At 52.8% G+C, this 20,217-nt stretch overlaps 1 protein-coding gene across 3 annotated transcripts; it reads left to right on the top strand.

Moving 5' to 3' along the window:
• Window positions 1-5,955: 5,955 nt before the first annotated feature.
• On the top strand, window positions 5,956-19,822 carry CSF3R (colony stimulating factor 3 receptor). 3 transcript variants are annotated; one of them, XM_066375882.1, is made up of 17 exons: window positions 5,956-6,089; window positions 7,256-7,378; window positions 9,217-9,300; window positions 11,512-11,808; window positions 12,485-12,608; window positions 12,767-12,954; window positions 14,173-14,342; window positions 14,465-14,618; window positions 14,716-14,795; window positions 15,230-15,449; window positions 16,368-16,556; window positions 16,950-17,051; window positions 17,663-17,806; window positions 17,923-18,063; window positions 18,306-18,399; window positions 18,579-18,663; window positions 19,062-19,822. In XM_066375882.1, the coding sequence occupies exons 3-17, from the start codon at window positions 9,237-9,239 to the stop codon at window positions 19,539-19,541; spliced, it is 2,532 nt and encodes an 843-aa protein (XP_066231979.1). In that variant the 5' UTR covers window positions 5,956-6,089; window positions 7,256-7,378; window positions 9,217-9,236; the 3' UTR covers window positions 19,542-19,822. The 3 variants fall into 3 exon arrangements, with proteins under 3 accessions (XP_066231979.1, XP_066231980.1, XP_066231978.1); XM_066375883.1 differs by having other exon boundaries at window positions 5,958-6,089; window positions 7,330-7,378; window positions 18,582-18,663; XM_066375881.1 differs by having other exon boundaries at window positions 5,958-6,089; window positions 7,330-7,378.
• Window positions 19,823-20,217: the final 395 nt, after the last annotated feature.

Here is a 20,217-nt window from a genome sequence, read left to right as displayed (position 1 = left end):
AGAAAGAAAATCTTTTCAGTCTGTGCACCAGGGAAGCATTGCTGGCTGCCAGTGGTTGGAAGAGACTCCTCCAAACCTCTTGGCAGGTAACCTGGTGGCCACCGGGGACCCATCAGGCCCAAACACCCAAGTCCAGAGCCCAAATTGTTCAGCACACTTTCACAGATACCTCACCATGCCAGACCCCAGCCTGGGTACTGGGGCCACAGATCCAGTTCCTGCCTTCACAAAGCACCTGGGAGCCCAAGTGAGCAGCACCTAACCCCCACACACACAGGAAATCCAGGGAGGCTTCACAGAGGAGGTGACATTCAACTGGGTTTTAAAGGGTAAAAGAGATTTCTTCAGACATAAAAAATAAGGAAAAAGGCACTTCAAGCAGAGGCAAAAATGTGGGAAAGGCCTGGAGCCATGGAAAAAAAAGAGCACATACATAATTGGATAGTGATGGTAAATGGAATGGCTGGAATGAAGGGCAAGAGGAGGTTGGGAAAGGGAGTAAGAAGAGAGGAAGCCCTGGCTTCAAGGCGGATTAGGGGCTGGTTCTGAAGGAGCTCAAGGCCGTGAGGAAGACTGGAACTTTATTCCATGGGCAGCGAGGAACCAATGGAGGCTTTGCAGCTGGACAGTGACATGTTAAGATTTGTCTTTTGGAAGAAGCTCTCCAGGTGAGTATAGCAAAGGTGGTATCCCAGAGACAAAGTCAGGGAGACCAGGAGGAGGGCCCCGGGTCATCCCAAAGAGCACCGATGGCGGCCTGACTCCTGTGCTGGCAGTAAAGGGGAGGAAAGGGGCAGGACCCACAGGGATGGTGGTAGGTTGAACGTGGGGCATAGACAGCGGGAGGAAGTCCAGGTCAAGTCCAGGTTTCCTGATGCCACTCACCAGGGCAGGAAAGCAGATTTTCAGGAGAAAATGTGGAGCAGTTCAGTTGGGGGTCTGTTTAGTTTGGGGTATCTGCGGAGTACCAAGAGGGAGATGAGAATCTAAGAGGCAGGGCTGTGAGGTCCTGTCCAAGCTCGTACAGGATCAATGTCATCTCTGGGTCTAGAATGCAAGCCAGCTCTTACCTGCTCCCATCTCACCATTCCCAAGCCTGTGCTTCCTCCTCCTACCTTTTTTATGGCCTCCATACACACTCTTCCCATCCCAGCCTCCGTACCTTTGCTCCTGCTGTTCCTCTGCTCAGAATACCTTTTCTTCCTCATACAAATCCCACCCATCCCTCAGGTTCCAACTAGAGTCCCGCCTCACCCCAGGGGCCAGAGTAAAGATCTAGGGTCAGAGATGGGTAAGGTATAAAAAGAGAGGTGGTGATTATGACAGCAAGTGCAGGGACCTGATTTAGAGTCCAGCTCTGCCACAGCTGGCTGTGTGACATGGGATAGGTCACTTTTCCTCTCTGGGCCTCAGTTTCTTACCTCTTCAAAGGAGAATAAGAAACGGCCAGCCTGACCAGGCTGTGGTGCAGTGGATAGAGCGTCAGACTAGGATGTAGAGGACCCAGGTTTGAAACCTCAAGGTTACTGGCTTGAGCGTGGGTTCACCAGCTTGAGTGTAGGGTTGCCGGATTGAGCATGGGATCATGAACATGACCCCCATGGTCACTGGCTTGAGCCCAAAGCTCACTGGCCTGATGCCCAAGGTCACTGGCTTGAGCCCAAGGTCTGTCACTATCTGTCCCTCTCTCCATCTCTGTCACACATGAAAAAAAAAAAAAAAGAAAAAGAAAAAAGAAAGGCCATTGTCCCCAGGGAGCTCACAGTCTAAAAAGGGCCATAAGGTTAAAACATGACCAGTGATGTTAGAAGTATATCACTTCCTTGAATATGCACATGAGAAGAAGTGGAGACTTAGTAGAGTTTCCTCTGAGCCTTGAAGAATGGATGAATTTCCAACAAGTAGAGATAGAGACAGACAACAGGACGGTAGGCGGAGAGAACCTGCGCTGAGAGGCAGGAAGTTTGGGGTGTGTTCAAGGAATAATGGGTGTCTAGATTCTTGTTACTTTCTGAGTCAACAGCTCAGGAGATTTGTGTAAGCTGGTAGCCCAAGCCAGGCAGCCTCCAGTAAACACCTGTTTGCACAATCGAGGCCACACACAGGGGTGTGTTTGCACAATGACCTGTTTGCACAATCTCAGCCGACTGCTGTCTTCTAGCCAAACCAACCGCTGGTGGACGAGCACAGCCACCATTTCCGGATACTCACCCTGACCAGCCTGCCGGCCCCTGCCCAGGCTTCTCTAGAACAGGCGGCCCCTTGACCCACCCAACAGCCCCACCCATCACAGAAATAACAGAAACTGAAATGATTCTATCCTCAGCAGGGCTGCTGAAAACGGGGTTCCCCTCCCAGGGCTCCCTGACTGGGGTTTCCAGCCCACAGAGACAGAGACACCCTGTCCAATGGAGGACAGGGCGGGGGGCAGAAGAGCTGGAGGAGGAAGTATCCACAAAACAGACATGGGGTGGGGGGATGGGGTATGGAGGGGATGACTCCACATCTGTCTCATGCTTTTCAGCTCACCAGAGTAAACATTTCTTAAGCATTTACTAAGTGCCTGGCTCTATTCCATGAACCTCACATGCATTATTTCACTTATTTCTCTAAAGAATTCCATGAAGCTGAATCTATTGCCCTCATTTTTTTAAAGCTGATTAAACTGAGGCTCAAAGAGGTTAAAAACTTGCCCAGGGTCACACAGCTAGCATGTGGCAAACCCAAACAGGCTGACTCCTCTTAACCTCTCTGCACTCTGATGACTCTCCCTTCAGGAAAGTTCTTAAATCTAACTTTCCTTTCAGCTGCTGCAGCTGCATTTCCTAGTGCAGGTCCACAGTGCAGACAGAAGCACAGACGAGAGCAGTGAAATCTTGTTCTGAAACATGGAACTGGACAGGGGGTTAAAGAAGAAAGGAATTTTATTTATCACCTATTACATGCTGGGTAATGTGTACGGTTTCCGAAGCTCATTTAATCCTCACAAAACCCTTGGGAGGAATTGTCCCTGTGGCAGATAAATGGAGGCTTGGAGAGGGTAAACAACTTCTCCAAGATTCTGCAGCCCAACTGATATGCACTGAGCATCCTCCTCCATGGGGCCTGCACTGTGCTGAGGCTGGAGGCAGAGGTGACAGTGCCCTCAAGGGGTTCACAGTGTCACAGAGGAGGCAGACAGCCCACAGCCCACTGCAGGATTACAGGATCGCCAGCAGGCATGCTGGGGCACACGCAAGCTGTCTGAGCTGCGACAGAGACTGGACTGGCTAGCCTAGATCAGCAAAACAAACAGGAGTTCCAGAGCCTGAGGCCAGCAGGCAAAGAAGCAAAGTTCGCATGAATTGCATGCCTAGAGCATGAAGTGGTCGCCTGGGGAAATGGAGGCAGAGGAGGCAGGAGAGGGAGGTGGGGTCAGATCGTGGGCTCTCTTCACTGTCCAGTTAAGGAGTTAGAGTGGGACCAGGAACTCTGAAGAAGGGGACCAGCATGATCAGACGTGTGTGTGTAGAAAAGGTCACTGCCGGGTGCTGACGGAGAGCGGAGGAGGCCAGTGAGCAGGCTGGTGCATCCAAGAGAAGGATGCAGAGAGCTGACAAAGGCAAGGATAGGTGGTAGATTCAGCATTGTGGACAAGACAGAGCTCCATAAAGGCAGGAACTAAAGCTGCTTTTACACACCACTGTACCCTTGCACCTGCTGTAGGACCATGTTTTCTAGATGATGAACAAAAGGCCCATTCTCTTTCATGCTGAAATGATTGGATAAGGGAGTGTGGGAAAGGGGATGTGAGAAATGACTTCTGGGTCCCTGGTCAGGTGACTTGGAGGAGTAGGCACTGGGACAGTGGACTAATTTACCAAGATAAGGCACATAGGGGTTGGGAATAGGTTTAGTGAAGTAGAGAAAGATCCATCCAGTCAATTCATTCGTTCAACAAATATATATGTATCAAAGGCTCACTGTGTGACAGGCAGTGTTGTACCCACTACAGATAATGTTTTAAACAAAACAGACTTGCCCTCATGGAGCTTACATTCTATGGAAGAGGAAAGGCAGGGGGCAGCCAATGTCAGACGATGAAAAAGGATATAGGAGAAAAAAAGAGGGATGGAGTGGGAGGGGTTGCAATTATTTTTAAGTATGGTAAGAGAAGGCCTTGATGAGAAGGTGATATTTGAGCACAGAATGGGAGTGAGGGAGCCATATTATTATTTGGAGAGAAAGGGTCCAGCAGGAGAAATAGCAAGTGCAAAGGCCCTGAGGCAGGAGGAAGCAGCAACAACAAGGTAAACAGATTGATGAGAGCAGAGCAGGAAGGGAGAAAATAATAGGAGAAGGATCAGGGAGCAAATGGAGGTACCCCAGGTTGATCACTGATAGGTGCTTGACTTTGACACTGAGTGAGATGAGAGCCATTGAGGGTTTGGACAGCAGATGACATAAACTGGCTTCTGATCAGTATCACACTGGCTGCTGATGGAACAGTTGACAGGTAGGTAAAGGATGAATGGAAGTAGACCAGTGAGAGGGCCATTTTGAAACTATCTAGGCTTAAGTAATATCTATATGTTCCAACTTTCTATCATGAAAATATTCAAACATAGAGCCAAGTTGAACTTTACAGTGAATATCTGTCTACCCAAAATTCTGGTTACATTTTGAAAGCAGAGTCCATGGGATTTGCTGAGCCTGTAAGGCCTATGAGACATCTTGGGAAAGTTGCTGCAGACAGTTGGGTATTTCAATCTGGAGCCAAAACTTCAGCCCAGGTCTACCCCATCACATCGAACTCAGAAAGCCCCCTCTCTTTTTCTTCTAAAAGGATCATATGTTACAGATACTCTGCTAGTTAGTTGGGACCTAACCTTTATTGGGTTATAAACCCAATAAACTATAAACAGTCTGAGCCTTCCTCAGAAAAATGCACAGAAAATTATAAACAATTGCAGGGGATTTGTGGATATAGAGAATAAAAGACATAAAATGTAGTCTGTTTCACTCAATCAAAAAGTGTTGGCCCTGGCCAGTTAGCTTAGTTGGTGAGGAGAGTCGTCCCGAAACAACAAGGTTGAGGGTTCAATCTGCGGGTCGGGGAACACACAGGAAGCAGCCAATGAATGCACAACTGAGAGGAACAACAAATAAATGCTTCCCTTCCCCCTCCCCTCTCTCTCCCTTCCTCTCTCTGTCTCTCTAAAAATCAATCCATAAATAAAACCCTGGCCATAGTTCAGTGGGCTGGAGCGTCGTCCCGACACAGAGGTTGCCAGTTCAATTTCTTGGTCAGGGCACATATGATGTTCCTGTGTGTGTGTCTCTCTCTCTGCCTCTCTCCAAAGAAAACGAAAAGAAAAATTCAATTCAGCAGAATCCTTATGAGTAAACCTCACTAATCTCCAGTGAGCATGTGAAGACCTTGAGCCTCACAGGACTTCCCTCTGTTGTCCCAGAGCCCCCAGTTCCCCGTATACTTGGCCTACAGGCAGTGGTAGAGAATCCGTAGTAACAGGCGGAGCAGTGAGGAAGGTACTGAGTTACAAAATTCCCTGTAACCTGGAGGCTGTCCCTCCCTGAGTCTAGTGAGGATCGATCAGGGCCCCAAGGCTGGTCCCACAAAGACCTTAGAAGCTGAGCAAACCTTCCAGCCAGGGTCTGTCTCTGAGCGATGCTCCCCCAAGGCTAGGGGTGTGAGAATAGCACCTAGTGGGGTTGGAGCCTGGGCCCTACTGGGCCTCAACGCTTTGAGGTCAGGAAATCCGGAGACAGAGGAGGGGGAAGACATTGCCACAACCCCCAGCCCCTTTAAGACCCCTGGAGGCAGGAAGGCTGGCTGCCCAGGCCTCACACCAGCTTCCCTCCCAGGCTCCTTCCTGGGAGGAAGGGGCTGCCTGTGCCACAGAGACAGGGCAAGGGAGGGAAGGAGGCTGGGCATGTGTTGCAATCCGTAGTCCCCGGGTGTATCAGAGGCCAAGCCATTAACGACAGGGCTGGGGAGAAAAGCCAGACTGCAGCTGTTTTCAGGAACTTGCCTGAAGAAGAGCGCAGAGACCAGGGAGGCCAGGAGGCTGCGGGCTGCAGGCTCCAGCGTGAGTAGGGGAGCCCCGGGCAGAGCTGAGCCTTGGCCTTGAGGGGGGCTTGAAGTCCGGCAGCCACTCGTCCCCAGCTCTCCCAAGTGCCTGTATGCAGGGGGCTTAGACCTGGAACCAGAGCTCCTGCCTTTAGCGTCTGTTCCTTGGAACCAGGAGCCCTGGACATTGAGTCTCTTTTCCCAGAGATGTCCTCACTTCTCACTTTGGGAGGGAGGGAGGGAGGGATTGTATCGGAAAGTCACAAACAACCAATAGCTAAGGACACAGAGCTGGGGTCAGGGAAGGGCCTAATTGTTATCCCTCTCGGGGCCTCTGTCTCTCAGAGCCTGTGTGTCTCCACCTCTCCCTGTCTTCGTCTCTATCTATTTTATTCTTCATTTCTCCGTCCTCCCCAGCCCCATCGGGCCTGCCTGGGCTCTGAGTTTCCCTCTGTCTTGGAGTTTCTGTGTGCCTCTCTGTCTCTCGGTTTCCCTCCGTCTTTTGAATCTTAAACTCTCTTGGGTATCAGATCACTTCTCAACCGCCAGGTGCCTCAGTCTCTATGTGTCAACATCCTTGTCTCTGGGGCTCTATTCTCTCCCTGTCTGACTCTCAGCGTCTCCCCTGCCTGTCTTTATCTCCGTGGGTCTCTTTCCATCATCTCGGTCTGTGTAACTGCATCCTTTCTCCTTCTGCCTTCTTTCCCTCTCTTTCTCTGAACCACACCTGGGAAGGCCTCTCCCTCTGTTCATTGCCAGCTCCCACAGAAACAGTCTCCAGGTGAACTAGAGTAGAAAGAACAGGGAGAGAGGGCTGTGAATTGGGGAAGGGAGAGCAAGGGATGAAGGCTGAGTGGTGAGAGAGGTGGAGGAAGCAGAAAGAGGGGTGCAGTGCAGGACTCCGGGGGCAGGGTGTTGTTCTGGGGCCCAGAAACAGTCAAAAGGGCCCAGCAGAGACGGCTGCAGCGAAGGGAGACACTGTGGGACCAAGAAGCTGTAGGTAGGGGACCCAGAAAGGGGGCCTTAAAGCCATACAGCATGGTCTAGACCAAGGCTGTGTGACAGGCACCGCCTTAGGCGGGGAGGGGGGTGACGGGCCTGTAAGCCACGCTAGCTTCCTTGAGGTGGTGCCCTGCTTCGTGGCCCGTGAAAATAACATGGTCATTGAGTGCCTTCTCCGTGCAGGCTCCGTGCTAAGTGTCTTTAACTCTGGATCACAACCCTGAAAGGTGGGTGCTATTATTATGCCTCTTTCACAGATGGGGAAACTGAAGCTCAGAAAGTAACTTGTCCAAGGTCACAAAGCTGGTAAGTGGCAGTGCTGTGGTTCATATCCGCTGGTCCGACTCACAGCTGGGCTTCCAACCTCTCTGCGCACTCGCCCCAAGAAAGGACACCATGCTCCAACTCCAACAGGCCCCGGATCTCACTCAACTGGGCTGGGGGCACCCAGGGCTGTCATGGGGGACCAGAGACTTATGCCAAGGGTGCCAACACCCAGCAACCCAGGGGGAAGGGTGCCTGGCCTCTTGGGGTTTAGGGTTTGGCTGCCCAGTCGGGACAGGAGCCAGTGGTGAAGTGGCCCCTCGCTGGGCACAGGCTGGGTATGACCAAAAGCATACGTCAGTGGAAACCAGTGTCCCAAAATCTGGGCCAGAGAGGCTAGCGCTTCCCCTGCAAGTGTGTGTGGGAGGGGGGATAATCAAACTGGGGTGCTGTAGTAAGGAGGTTGCTCGCCACTGACTGGTAGGCGGGGTGCTCTGACCGTTGTGCAGGTTTCTCACTATACAAAGCTGCCAGGCTGAGGGACTGGTGCAGGCTGAAACCCAGCCTGTTCTCCAGCCACCAGGTCCTAGTGTGGGCTGCCTCTGTCTGGAGGAAGGGGCACATCTTTCCTGATTAGCAAAAAAAAGCAACTGATGGCCTAGCCACCTGGTATCCTGATACCGCAGTATGTGAGGAGAGACTGGGGTTTGGTTAAGGCCCTACAAGCGGAAACAGCCTTGGGAATCGGGGAAGTTCTTCGCACCTCTGTCTGGGAGGAGAGAAAAGGGAGAACAGCTCTCTCCCTTATGAGCACAGGGGGTCTGCTGGCTGGTCAGCAATCCCCACTGGCCTGCCACCAAGAGTATTAATTAGTGCAGGAGGACCAGGTGCCTGGCCTCAAGATCTCCACTGGATCAGAGTGGACGGTTAGGCTAGAAGTCCACTCCCAGCATACTTTCTGAGACTGGGACTAACACTCCCACCAGCCAGGCACTGCCACTGTGACTACAGTGTGCTGGTCCTGGAAGGCCTCCACAGGTCTGTGCCCAGAATCGGGGGTATATTAGACCCCTTGTGTGTCATACCTGATATTCTTTCAGCCCACCCTTCCCCCAGCCATTGCCATGGCAGCCGGCTTCCCACGGCTGTAACCTGACAGCCCCTTGCCTCAGCCACTCCGGGGAGTTGACCCTTTCCGCCAGGCAGCATCTCTGACACTCCTGGCACGGCTCACCCCGGAGAACCTGCCTCATACTCACGCATGGGCAACCTGCAGTGCGGGCAATTAACACCCCAAGGGACATCCCTACACCAACGGGGACAGGAGTTGGTGGATAAATGTTCCTATCTTCCCTCCTGTTCGAGGGATAAATTGTCCCTTGGGTGGACAGCTCTGAGGCATGTACCCATATGGCTCCTTGGAAAGTTCCAGCAGGAGTGAGTCCCAGTTGTCTGGTGAGGTGACCAGCTCAATGGCACGCCCTTTTGTTGGCTTTCCCTTCTTACCTGTTTCCTTGGATCCTCCTAAAATAAACTACCTGCATGTAAGTCTCATCTCAGGGTCCTCTTTGGAGGACTGGGGGGACCTGGCTAAGACAGAAGGGAAGGGGGGAGAATGCTGTTCCTTGCTGCTCCTTTCCCTGCTCTCTCCTGGAGGGCAAGTATAATAATAGCAGTGGCTGTCACTTGTCATTTCCTACGTGCAGGTCTTCTTCCCAAAGCCCTATGTTGTATAGGCCGTTACCTCCATTTTGCAGACAAAGAAACTGAAGCTCACAGAGGCCGTGTAACTTGGCCAAAGCCACAATGTGGCAGAACAAGGATTAAGCTCAGCGGTGATTTCAAAGTCCAAGACCTTAACCACCCCCCTCTGCCTACAGGTGAACACCGAGCTGGCACTATGGTGGGGCTGGGCACCTGGAGCCTGACCAGAGCAGTTCTGATCATCCTACTGCTCTCCAGAAGTGAGTGTGGCTGGGGCGGGGCGTTGGGGCGAGAGGGGGTTACAGGAGAGATACTGGGGGCGGAGGAGAGCTTCATTTCCCTGCCCTGTTACACTGCACCTGGGGTTCTGAGAGAATCAAGACGGGGCCACAGACGTGGGGGAGCTAGGCTCCCGTCCACAGACTTCCACAGCAAGCCACCACCCAGGAGGCATGGTAGGAGGGCCCGAGCTAGTCAGCCTGGAAACAGCCAGGGGGCCCCAGAGCTTGTCTGCACGTCTTCACCAGGCTGTCAGGAGGAGTCTCTGACTTCTGCACAGTCTTCATGGGCAGCAAAGGGATCAGGGTAGAAGCCACACAAGGTAGGTTTCGCCTTGAAATAAGGAAGCCCAGGCAGAGCTCTCCTACTACGGAAACTCTGTCTTGAGAAGTGGAGACCGCCCCCCATCTCTGGGGCTACGCAAGTGGAGGCCAGGATTGACCGGGATGCTGCACAGCAGGAGTGGCCAACTGCGTCTCACAGTAACATTCAGGTTTTGCAGGAGACAGGCAGTCTCTGTTGCATGTTCTTATTTGTTTTTTTGTTTGTTTCTTTCTTTGTTTTTATTTGTCTGTTTGTTTACTGTTGATTGCATTGTGTACCCAACATGGTTTTTGTTTTGTTTGTTTTCAACCCTTTAAAAATGTACAAAGAAAAAAACCCTTCTTAGCTGGCAGGCCACACACAAACAGCTGTAAAGGATGTGTTAGCCCTGCTGTAAAGGATGCAGCATCACGTGGGGTTTTGAAGCACAGTTTTGCAAGGCTCCTTCCAGTCTAAAATTCTGAGTGTGTGAAGCGGTGGGAGCCCCCTAAACTTGCCCTGTGACCCGGGGAAAATCATTTCTCCTCCTAGGGCCTCAGCATCCCTATCAGGAAAATGGGCCGAAGGACACCTGAGAGAGGAGAGAAGGCATGGTGTATAAAGTGCAGTGCTTTATTCTATGCATCTTCACCTAGGGCCACTTTGGGCTAGGCACAGGGATACAGTAGTGAGCAAAACAGCCGAGGCTTCTGGCATCATGCCACCTGTGGTCCAGCTGGGGAGACTGACATGCAAATAATCACATGACTCTATAGTTACGAGGATAATAAGAGCTTTGGGGAAGTTCAGGGAGCTTGGCCTGGTTTGGTTGGTCAGGGCCTGGTCTGTTCCCCCACACACACAACATGCTTAAATGTTAATCAGGTGAAAGAGGGGTAGGAGGAAAGGAACACCTCAAAAAGCAACAGCAGGTGCAAAGACCCGGGGACTGGAAGAACATGGCGTGTTCAAAGAATAGCAAGAAGCCAGGGCGACTGGAGCTGAGAGGGAATGGTCTGCGCTGGATGTGGGAGGGATAGGCAGGAACCGGGCCACAGGGCTGTGAGAAGACTCTGAGTCTTTATCCCAATCAGGGCAGCAAATACTCACCTGTGAGACACTGTTCCGTGGGCCTGACACACACTATCACATCTAACGCTTCCAACAACACTAAGGCAGGAACTATCTTTATCCCCACTTTACAGATGAGGAATCTGAGGCACGGAAAGTCTCAGTAACATACCAGGGTCACATGATTAATAAGCACTAGGATCAGGGTCTAAAGCTAGGCAGTCTAGTTCCAACACCCTTGCTGTCATCCAGCACACCATGCTGCCTTTCAGAGCAATGACGTGCCGTTGAAGGGCTGTGATCGAGCTGGGGAAACAATCAGATCTGAACTCTGAAAAGATTGCTGTGGCTTCGCGGTTCTTATCATGCTCATCACTGCTTTCGCCACCCTTGGGGAGGGCGCTCCAGAAGAGGACTAGTCTCTATCTGGTGGTGTGCTGGGCAGGCTTGCTAGAGCTAATTGTGCACAACTCTTCCCAAGTTCCCATTCAGCGACGTCACACAGGTAGCTTACCATCAGCCATGGTGGGACTGTTTCACCAGGGGAAACCACCCATACCACAGACCAGGACCGGTTTTTCTCTGTATAGCTGGTTGATACACTCTTACCCACACATCACTATCTCTGCCTCCTCCCCAAGAGCCTCTCACAGCCCCAAACACAGCTCCCCATTCCAGCTCCCACATCTTGGCAGGGGTAGGGGGTGGGGGTGAAGCAAGAAGGCGAGGCCCTTGAGTCTAGGAGAACAAAGGCCTAGCTGATGGCTCAGCTCTGCCAGGCAGAAGACTCTCTCACGGCCCATTCTCTTCCATCCCAGGCCTGGAGGGGTGCGGGTACATCAACCTCTCAACCCCCGTCGTCCACCTGGGAGATGCCATCACGGCCTCCTGCATCATCAGCCAGAACTGCGGCTACCTGGACTCGGAGTCACAGATTGTGTGGAGATTGGGAGAGGAGCTTCTACCTGGGGGCAGGCAGCAGCGCTTGCCGGATGGGACCCAGGAATCCACCATCACCTTGCCCCACCTCAATGACTCTTTGGCCCTTCTCTTCTGCTCTCTGCCCTGGAGCAAAGGCCTGCAGATCCTGGACGTGGCTGAGCTGCGAGCAGGCTGTAAGTCCCTACCAGCATCCACCTGCTCTGCCTCCAGTACCCACCTGCCAATACTAATATGAGCTATTTTTCTTCAGTTCTTGCTCAATAAGCATTTTATGCACTTGATATTAGGTCATCTTCCCTACCAGTGCATAGCGCTAGTTAGCCCCATTTTGCAGATGTGGAAACTGAGGTTCAGAGAGGGTAAGTGACAGGCTGAATGAAAGGTCACAAACTAATAAGGATGGAGTGAAGATTTTTATCAGGCAGTGTGGCTGGAGAACCAGGGTAGTCACTGCTACTCTGTGTGGCTGCTGAGTAAGCCCAACTCCCCAACCACAGGAGGGTGTGTCCACTGCCCCCATTGTACAGGTGGGGAAACGGAGCAATTAAGTCACTTCAAGATCGGACAGGTAGTGAATTGCAGAACCAGAATGAAAACCCAGACATCACACTGTCCCTGTTAGAGGGGATGGAGTTGAAGGGGTTTGAGGCTCTGGGATGCCTGTTCCTATATACTCCTGTAACTCGGTTTCCCCCTGAGCTGCAGAGAGACAGGCGAATGGATAAAGTGAGCCCAGGGGGAAATATCCAGAGCGGGGAAATATCCAGAGCAGGGAAACAAAGCCAGGCGGTTCCTGCAGGAGCTTTCTGAATGGTCCAACCCAAAGCCCTCTCCCCACCCTATGCACAGACCCTCCCACCACACCCTCCAACCTGTCCTGCCTCATGAACCTCACAACCGAGAGTCTCATCTGCCAGTGGGAGCCAGGACCTGACACTCGTCTCCCTACCAACTATACCCTAAAGAGCTTCAAGTGAGTAGGGGTCTCTACTCTAACCCCATTCCTTTGGGTCCTGGGGTGGCGCATAGATAGGTAAGACTGTGGGATGGGGGAGACAGAGGTAAAGATGGGAGAGGAAGGGAGCCCTGCTTTCTTCCTCTGCTTGACACCCAAGCCTGTCCGATTGGCAGGGGCCTGAACGATTGCCAGGTCCAAGAGGAAGCCATCCCCGACTGCATCCCTGAGGATGGGCAAAGCCACTGCTCCATCCCACGCCAACACATGCGGCTCTACCAGGCTATGGGCATCTGGGTGCAGGCAGAGAACGTGCTGGGGACCAGAAAGTCCCTGCAACTGTGCCTTGATCCCATGGACGTTGGTGGGTGATGCACTGGGTATGGGGGAGGGAAGTGGTCCCCACAAAGGGCAGAGAGTCACAGAGAGGGAAGAACAGACCCAGCGACAGAGAAATAGACATTGGAAGGCCAAGAGATAGAGGCAGAGAAGAGAGACAGAGACAAGTTGGCATGCAGTTGGAGACAGAGCTATGGAGACACAGAGACATGGAAGAAACATAGTCACAAGGACACACATTGATTCCTTCAGCAAATTTCTTGAAGCGCCCACTATGTGCTAGGCACTCTTCTAGGTGCTAGGAATACAGCAGCGAACTAAAGAGCAAAAGTCGGCCCTGGCCGGTTGGCTCAGCGGTAGAGCGTCGGCCTAGCGTGCGGAGGACCCGGGTTCGATTCCCGGCCAGGGCACATAGGAGAAGCGCCCATTTGCTTCTCCACCCCTCCGCCGCGCTTTCCTCTCTGTCTCTCTCTTCCCCTCCCGCAGCCAAGGCTCCATTGGAGCAAAGATGGCCCGGGCGCTGGGCATGGCTCTGTGGCCTCTGCCTCAGGCGCTAGAGTGGCTCTGGTCGCAATATGGTGACGCCCAGGATGGGCAGAGCATCGCCCCCTGGGGGGCAGAGCACCGCCCCTGGTGGGCGTGCCGGGTGGATCCCGGTCGGGCGCATGCGGGAGTCTGTCTGACTATCTCTCCCTGTTTCCAGCTTCAGAAAAATGAAAAAAAAAAAAAAAAAAAAAAAAAAAAAGAGCAAAAGTCCTGCTCTTGAAATATTACATTCTAGTGGGCAAAATAAATAAAATAGGATGACAGCTGGTGATGAGTGTGATGGGGACATTAAAGCATGCAAGGGGTGAGGACAGCTGAGGGTTGCTATTTCAGTAGATGGTCAGGGAAGGCCTCATTGAGAAGGTGACATTTGAAAAGATCCTTGAAGGAAATGAGGGAGCAAGACACTGGATGTGTGGAAGGAAAGTGTTCCCAGGAACAACCAGTGCAAAGGCCCTGGGGCAAGAGTACAAAAACAGACCTATAAAGAAAGAGACACATACAGAGACAGACCCACAGAAACACGATGACATGGAGTTGAAGAGACACAGAGAGAGAGCAAGAAAGAGAGACACAGTCACCCCACAGAGGGAGACTCAGGGAGAAAAATGGAGCCACAGACAGGGAGAAGAGGGAGTTATAGCAGGGCCCTATAGGATGAGGCAGAGAAAGGGCCTGACAACTCCTCTCCTTGCAGTAAAAGTGGAGCCCTCCACACTGAGGGCCCTAGACCCCAGCCCCGAGGTGACCCCACCCCAGCCCGGCTGTCTACTGTTACACTGGGAGCCATGGAAGCCCAGCCTACACATAGAGCAGAAGTGTGAGCTGCGCTACCGGCCACAGCTCGGAGAAGCCAGCTGGGCCCTGGTGAGATGGAGGGCCCTCTCAAGAGCCTGGGTGGGGGTGGCTGAGGGGAAGGTATGTTAAGCTGGCCCAGATAACACAGGAATCCAGGCTCAGAGCCATGCCTTCCCCCCCCCTCCACCCAGGTGGGCCCCCTGCCCTCCAAGAGTTTCCAGCATGAGCTCTGCGGGCTCCTCCCATTCACAGCCTACACCCTGCAGATGCGCTGCATCCGCTGGCCCCTGTCTGGACTGTGGAGTGACTGGGGCCCCAGCCTGGTGCTGATCAGCTCGAAACAGCGTGAGTGGGTGCGGAGGGGCTGGGCTCAGCCATCGGACCCAGGCCCACCTCCAGGGCCCTCGCTGACCAGCACCTGCTCCTCTCGCTCCATCCACAGCCCCCAATGTCACACTAGAAACGTGGTGGCGGCAGAGGCAGCTGAACTCCAGCACAGTGGATGTGCAGCTGTTCTGGAAGGTGACCCCCTCTGATGGCTACCCCTGAGACCACCTTCAACCCACACAGACCCGAGAGCTTGGGGCTGAGGACTCCGCCAGGTCTAGGAGGCTTGGATGCATTTGTATGCGGTTTGCATGCACTTTGCATGTGCCTACGAATCTGGGCAATGCCCTTCTGGAGAGACTATAGTACAGGACTCACCTGTGGCAAAGGGTTGGCTCAGTGAATAGTTAAATGTCTGCTGCACACACCAACTTCTTTCTTCCTTTCCTGCCTTCTAGGTAGGACCTGGCACAGGGCCCTAGAGGGAAGGAAGAAGGGAGGGAGGGAGGAAAGCTGGCTCCCAGCCTGGGGCGCTATGTTCCTGTGCCTCATCCACCCCATCTAGAGGCTCCCCCCTACTCAAGATGAAATGAGCATCTACTTTCTTTTTCCTCCTATGCTCACCACAGCCAATGCCACCGGAAGAAGACAGCAAGCAGATCCAAGGGTACCTGGTCTCCTGGGAACCCTCAGGCCAGGCTGGAGTAGTCCCACCCACACCCCTCTGCAACACCACAGAGCTAAACTGCACCTTTAACCTGCCTTCAGAAGTCCAGGAGGTGGTCCTTGTGGCCTATAATACAGCCGGGACCTCTCAGCCCACCCCAGTCATCTTCTCGGAACACAGAGGTACAGGGGGCTGGCAGCCAGTAGAGCATGGTGGTTGAGCCATGTACTGCCTAGGTTCAAATCTAGTGCTGTCACTTGCTAATAGTGTGACTTGGGCAACTCACTTAACCTCCCAGGCCTCTGTTGACTCATCTAGCAAATGGGGATGATACAGCACCTACCTCAAAGGGTTGTTGTGAAGATTACATGAGTTAAGACATGTGCCTGGCACAGAGTAACTGCTCAGTATGTGTTAGCTAGTATGATCGTGAGCCAGAACCAGGTTAAGTTGGTGCATGTGTGCACGTACACATAAACACACGTACACACACAAAAACACACTCCATTCTGCCAAGAAGATGAGAGAGAAAGCCCTATACTTTTCCAACTAGAACACGATCCCTGAGTTAACTGCTCATTTTCCAGGGATCACCGCCACTATCCCCCAGGTTCCCCTGAACATAGGTCCTCACAAGGTGAGACTAATGATAACAATAACTAATATTCCCACTGACTACCTGCATGACCTCAGTCATTACTTAACCTCTCTGTGTCTGTTTTCTCATTGATAAAATGGGGACAGTAGTAGTACCCCCCTTCATGGGACTCTTAGCATACACCAAGGACTATCCCTGGCACATACCAACAACTGCATAGTGTCAGCTTTTATTATTATCAAGCAGAGCTCTACACTAAGTACCACACTAGGCTTATTCTATGTTCCATGTACCATCTCATCTAATCTGCACCAAGGCCCTATAAGGGAGGAACTTTTATCATCATTTCCATTTCACAGATGAGGAAACTGAGGCTCAGATGTTGACTTGCTCAAGGTCACCCAGTTTGTAAGTAGCAGGGCCAGGATTTGAACCCAGGCTTCTGGCTCTAAGGCCTGCATTCTTTTCACCTTTATCCCATTTTTTCCTACTCTGTCTCCAGGCCCTCCCGTGGGTAGCCTTCATACTATGGCCCGAGACCCTCACAGCCTCTGGGTGAACTGGGAGCCCCCCAGTCCTCAGCCTCGAGGCTATGTGATTGAGTGGGGCCTGGGTCCCCCCAGCCCCAGTGGCAGCCATAAGACCTGGAAGATGGAGCATAATGGAAGCATCACAGGCACCCTGCTGCAGGGTGAGACAAGCCCAGAGGGTGGTCAGGTGGGCAGGGCCAGGAGATGGGAAGGCCATGGGCCAAGAGATGGGGAGGCCATGGACCAGGGACAACCTGAACCACCCTAGACAAGCAGATTCCTAAGTCTTTCTTGATCCTTCATTGGTCTCACCTCATATATTCAGAATCAGGAAGTTCTTCTTATAGTCTAACTGGACTCTCTCTTGCTGCAGCCCTGACTCTGCCACCTTTCTAGCTCTCTCTTCCACTATTTTCCCCTTACAGTTACCAAATGGTCTAAAGAAGAGATCACAAAGGCTAGACCTGTAGTATGAGGCCCAGGTTATCCCTGCCTAGAGCTCTGAGGTCAGCTCCTGATATCAGCAGAGTGCCTACCCCATTTTCTCTCTACAGAGAACATCAGGCCCTTTCAGCTCTACGAGATCACTGTCACCCCCTTGTACCAAGACACCATGGGATCCTCCCAGCACATCTATGCCTACTCCCAAGAGACAGGTTCGTCAGTCACCAAGCCCCTTCTCAGAATTCTCTCCTCTCTCACAAGCCTGCCTAGGCCCCAATAATCAGGACTGTGAGGGAACACTTCCTTCTTCCCTACTTCGGACCCAAAGAGGGCTCCTCCCAATCCTAAGATTACCCCTGGCTTACACTGGACCCCTGCAGCTAGAAAGAAGTCAGGCCATGGGGTGATAGAAATTAGGCAGTGAGCTGCAGAATTCAGGGAGCAGGTCTGGCAAAAATCAATCAGTCGTCCTGGCAGACATAAGGTGTCACATGTGATGGAAAGAGAGAGAGGGCCTGGCCTAAATTCAGAAAAGAGTGGCAGAAATTAAATAGTGAGTCAGACAGTATTAGGCCTGGTCGATATCAGAGAGTGATTCTTTGGAGTCAGAGAACCAGGTTCAAATCCTGCCTCTTAGCCACTTGTTAGAAGTAGATGGATTCAGTCAAAGTTCCTGAGAAAACGAGGCTTGGACAAGTCCCCTTGGACTCTTGTATCACCCACCCCGCACTGTGTCCCAGTTCTTAGGTCTGGAGAACCACAAGAAGTACGGCTGGGCTCTCCACCCTGCCCCTTGTCAGCCCTGCTCCTCTCTCTTCCACAGGCCCCCTCAACGCCCCAGAGCTGCGTATAAATCAAATTGGCAACAACTGGGCCTGCCTGGAGTGGGTGCCCCAGGCCCCTGAGCTGGGGAAGAGCCCCCTGACCTACACCATCTTCTGGACCAATCCTATAGGCCAGTCCTTCTGTGAGTCTATCCTTAGCACCCCACGGTCCCAGAATGCTCGGGGGGGAGGGGTGCTCAGCAGCCTTGGAGGGAGCCTCAGCATCCAGGCCCAGGCTGACCATTCTCCTTACTCCCAGCTATCACCCTTAATGCTTCCTCCCATGAATATGTCCTCCACAACCTGGAGCCTGCCAGCTTGTACCACATCCACCTCATGGCTGCCAACCAGGCAGGTGCCGCCAACAGTACAGTCCTCACCCTGAAAACCATAGCCTCAGGTAAGGGGAGAAGAGGGCTGGCCAGACGAGGCTGTTGGGAGAGTGCCTCACCCCAAGGATCTCCATTTTTAGAGTAGACAGGGCTTGCCTGGATCCCCTACTCCGAGGAAGGAGACCCAGCCCTGCCCTTGGATCCTAGTCTGAGGGAAGAGAGACACCCTGTCCTTGGATCCTAGCCTGAAGGGAGGAGGCCCAGCTGTACTGCATGTACTCTACCCTCTCTGACTTTCCTCTCACCCCAGAGGAGCCTGAGCTGCATGTCATCCTGATCCTGCTCGGCCTCCTGGTCTTGCTCATCTGCTTCTGTGTAACTGCCTGGCTCTGCTGCAGACCCAGGTGAATCAAGAGATTTGACACCCAGATACCCCTGCCCACAAGGAACTGCAGGCCCTAATGGGCCAGTCCTAAGTCCCTCCCAGCCTCCCCAGGCCTCGGGGCCCATGTCTGGGAGCCAGGCCCTCCACCTTCTCCTTTCTGCACTAAGCAGCCATGCCCTCAGCTGTCCCCTTCTCCAGCAGGAAGAATTCCCTCTGGCCAAGTGTCCCAGACCCAGCCCACAGCAGCCTAGGCTCCTGGGTGCCTACCACCACGGCAGTGGAGGTGAGAACCCGGGAGGGAGAGGGAAACGGGACTGGGGGTGTCAGTCCAGGCTCACAGTGAAGGGATGCCCCCTGAGGATGTGTACTCAGGCCTTCCCTTCACTTTCTAGCAAGATTACCCTCCCTTTGGAGTAAAGCAGACCTGAGTTTGCATCCCAGCTCTCAGGCACCCCACTGTGAAATGGGACCAATCCCACACAGACTCATTGGGAAGACTCACCAAGCTAAGTCTGAACAGCACATAACATGTACCATAAACATATGAGGTGCTTCGCAGGTATAACTCAGAATTCCAGCAGAAAACTACAGAAAGGGCCCCACACTGCCCCAACTCAGGGACAGTAGCTGGGGCAGACATCTGAAATGAGTCATGCCTTCATCACATGTCCTTGTGTCCAGGAGATCTACAGGCTGCCCAGCCTTCGGGACCCCAGCATGCCAACCATCACCAACATCACAGTGCTGGAGGAGGAAGAGAAAAAGCCAGGGCCCTGCGAGGCCAACGACAGCTCAGGAACCTGTGGCCTTCCCACCCTGGTCCAGGCCTATGTGCTCCAGGGGGACCAAAGAGCACTTTCTATCCAGCCCCAGCCCCAGTCTGGCAACAGTGACCAGGTCCTTTACGGAAAGGTGCTGGGCAGCTCTACCGGCCCGGGGCCAGGTTACTATATCCGCTGTGACTCCACTCAGCCCCTGTTGGGGGGCCTCACCCCTAGCCCCAAGTCCTATGAGAACCTTTGGTTTCAGACCAGCCCACTAAGGACCCCAGAGCTTCTAGTCCCAAACCACGAGGATGACTGTGTCTTTGGGCCACTGCTTGATTTCCCCCTCCTGCAAGGGCTCCAGGTCCATGGGGTAGAAGGGCTGGGAGGTTTCTAGGGCTTCCGGGGATGCCCCAGGTGAGCCTGCCTCTTGAAAGGCCTAGACCATCCAGATAAGAGGCAAGGGTCAGAAAGCCCATCACTAAAAAACGCCCTGCCCCAGGAAAGGCAAAGGCTCCAAGTCTCCCCCTATCTGAGGCCCCCAGCATCCCTTCCCTATGCTCCCGATATCCATGGGCTGGGCCTCCCACTTTAAAGGTTGGAGGCTGCTTCATCCAGCCTGTCCACTATCCTTTTGTGCTTATGTCCTGTAATTTCAGCCTCTTAAACTGATTCATGCTTCGGTTTGGTTTGGTTTTATTTTGAGAAACTCTTGTGTGTGCCTGAGTCTCTGTTCTTTTTCTTTCTCAAAGATTTTATTTATTGATTTTAGAGAGAGGAGAGAGAAAGGTGGGGTGGGAAGGGAGCGGGAACCATCAACTTATACTTGCTTCCCACATGTGCCTTGACCGGGCAAGCCTGGGGTTTGAAACCAGGAACCTCAGCGCTCCAGGTCAATGCTCTCTCCACTGAGCCACCACAAGTCAGGCTCCGTTCTTCTTCTTTTCAGAGCCCTGGCAATCAGGGGGGCAGGGGGCTGTACCTCTCAGAATTGTTGGCTGGTTTATTTTTCCTTCATTCATTCATTCATTCAACCAGAACCCTATGCTGGAAGCAGGGTGTAGGCTCACTCC

This window comes from Saccopteryx leptura, chromosome 3 (assembly GCF_036850995.1).
Source record: "Saccopteryx leptura isolate mSacLep1 chromosome 3, mSacLep1_pri_phased_curated, whole genome shotgun sequence".
Taxonomy (NCBI): domain Eukaryota; kingdom Metazoa; phylum Chordata; class Mammalia; order Chiroptera; family Emballonuridae; genus Saccopteryx; species Saccopteryx leptura.
The sequence above is the reverse complement of the archived record's forward strand: the minus strand, read 5'-3'. Positions and strand labels throughout refer to the sequence as shown.

Coding starts and splice junctions, on each gene's coding strand:
- CSF3R (XM_066375882.1), top strand. CDS start 9,237: ATGGTGGGGCTGGGCACCTGGAGCCTGACCAGAGCAGTTCTGATCATC. Junction 14,343..14,464: donor GAGAAGCCAGCTGGGCCCTG/GTGAGATGGAGG, acceptor CCCTCCACCCAG/GTGGGCCCCCTGCCCTCCAA. Junction 17,052..17,662: donor TGCCTACTCCCAAGAGACAG/GTTCGTCAGTCA, acceptor TCTCTTCCACAG/GCCCCCTCAACGCCCCAGAG.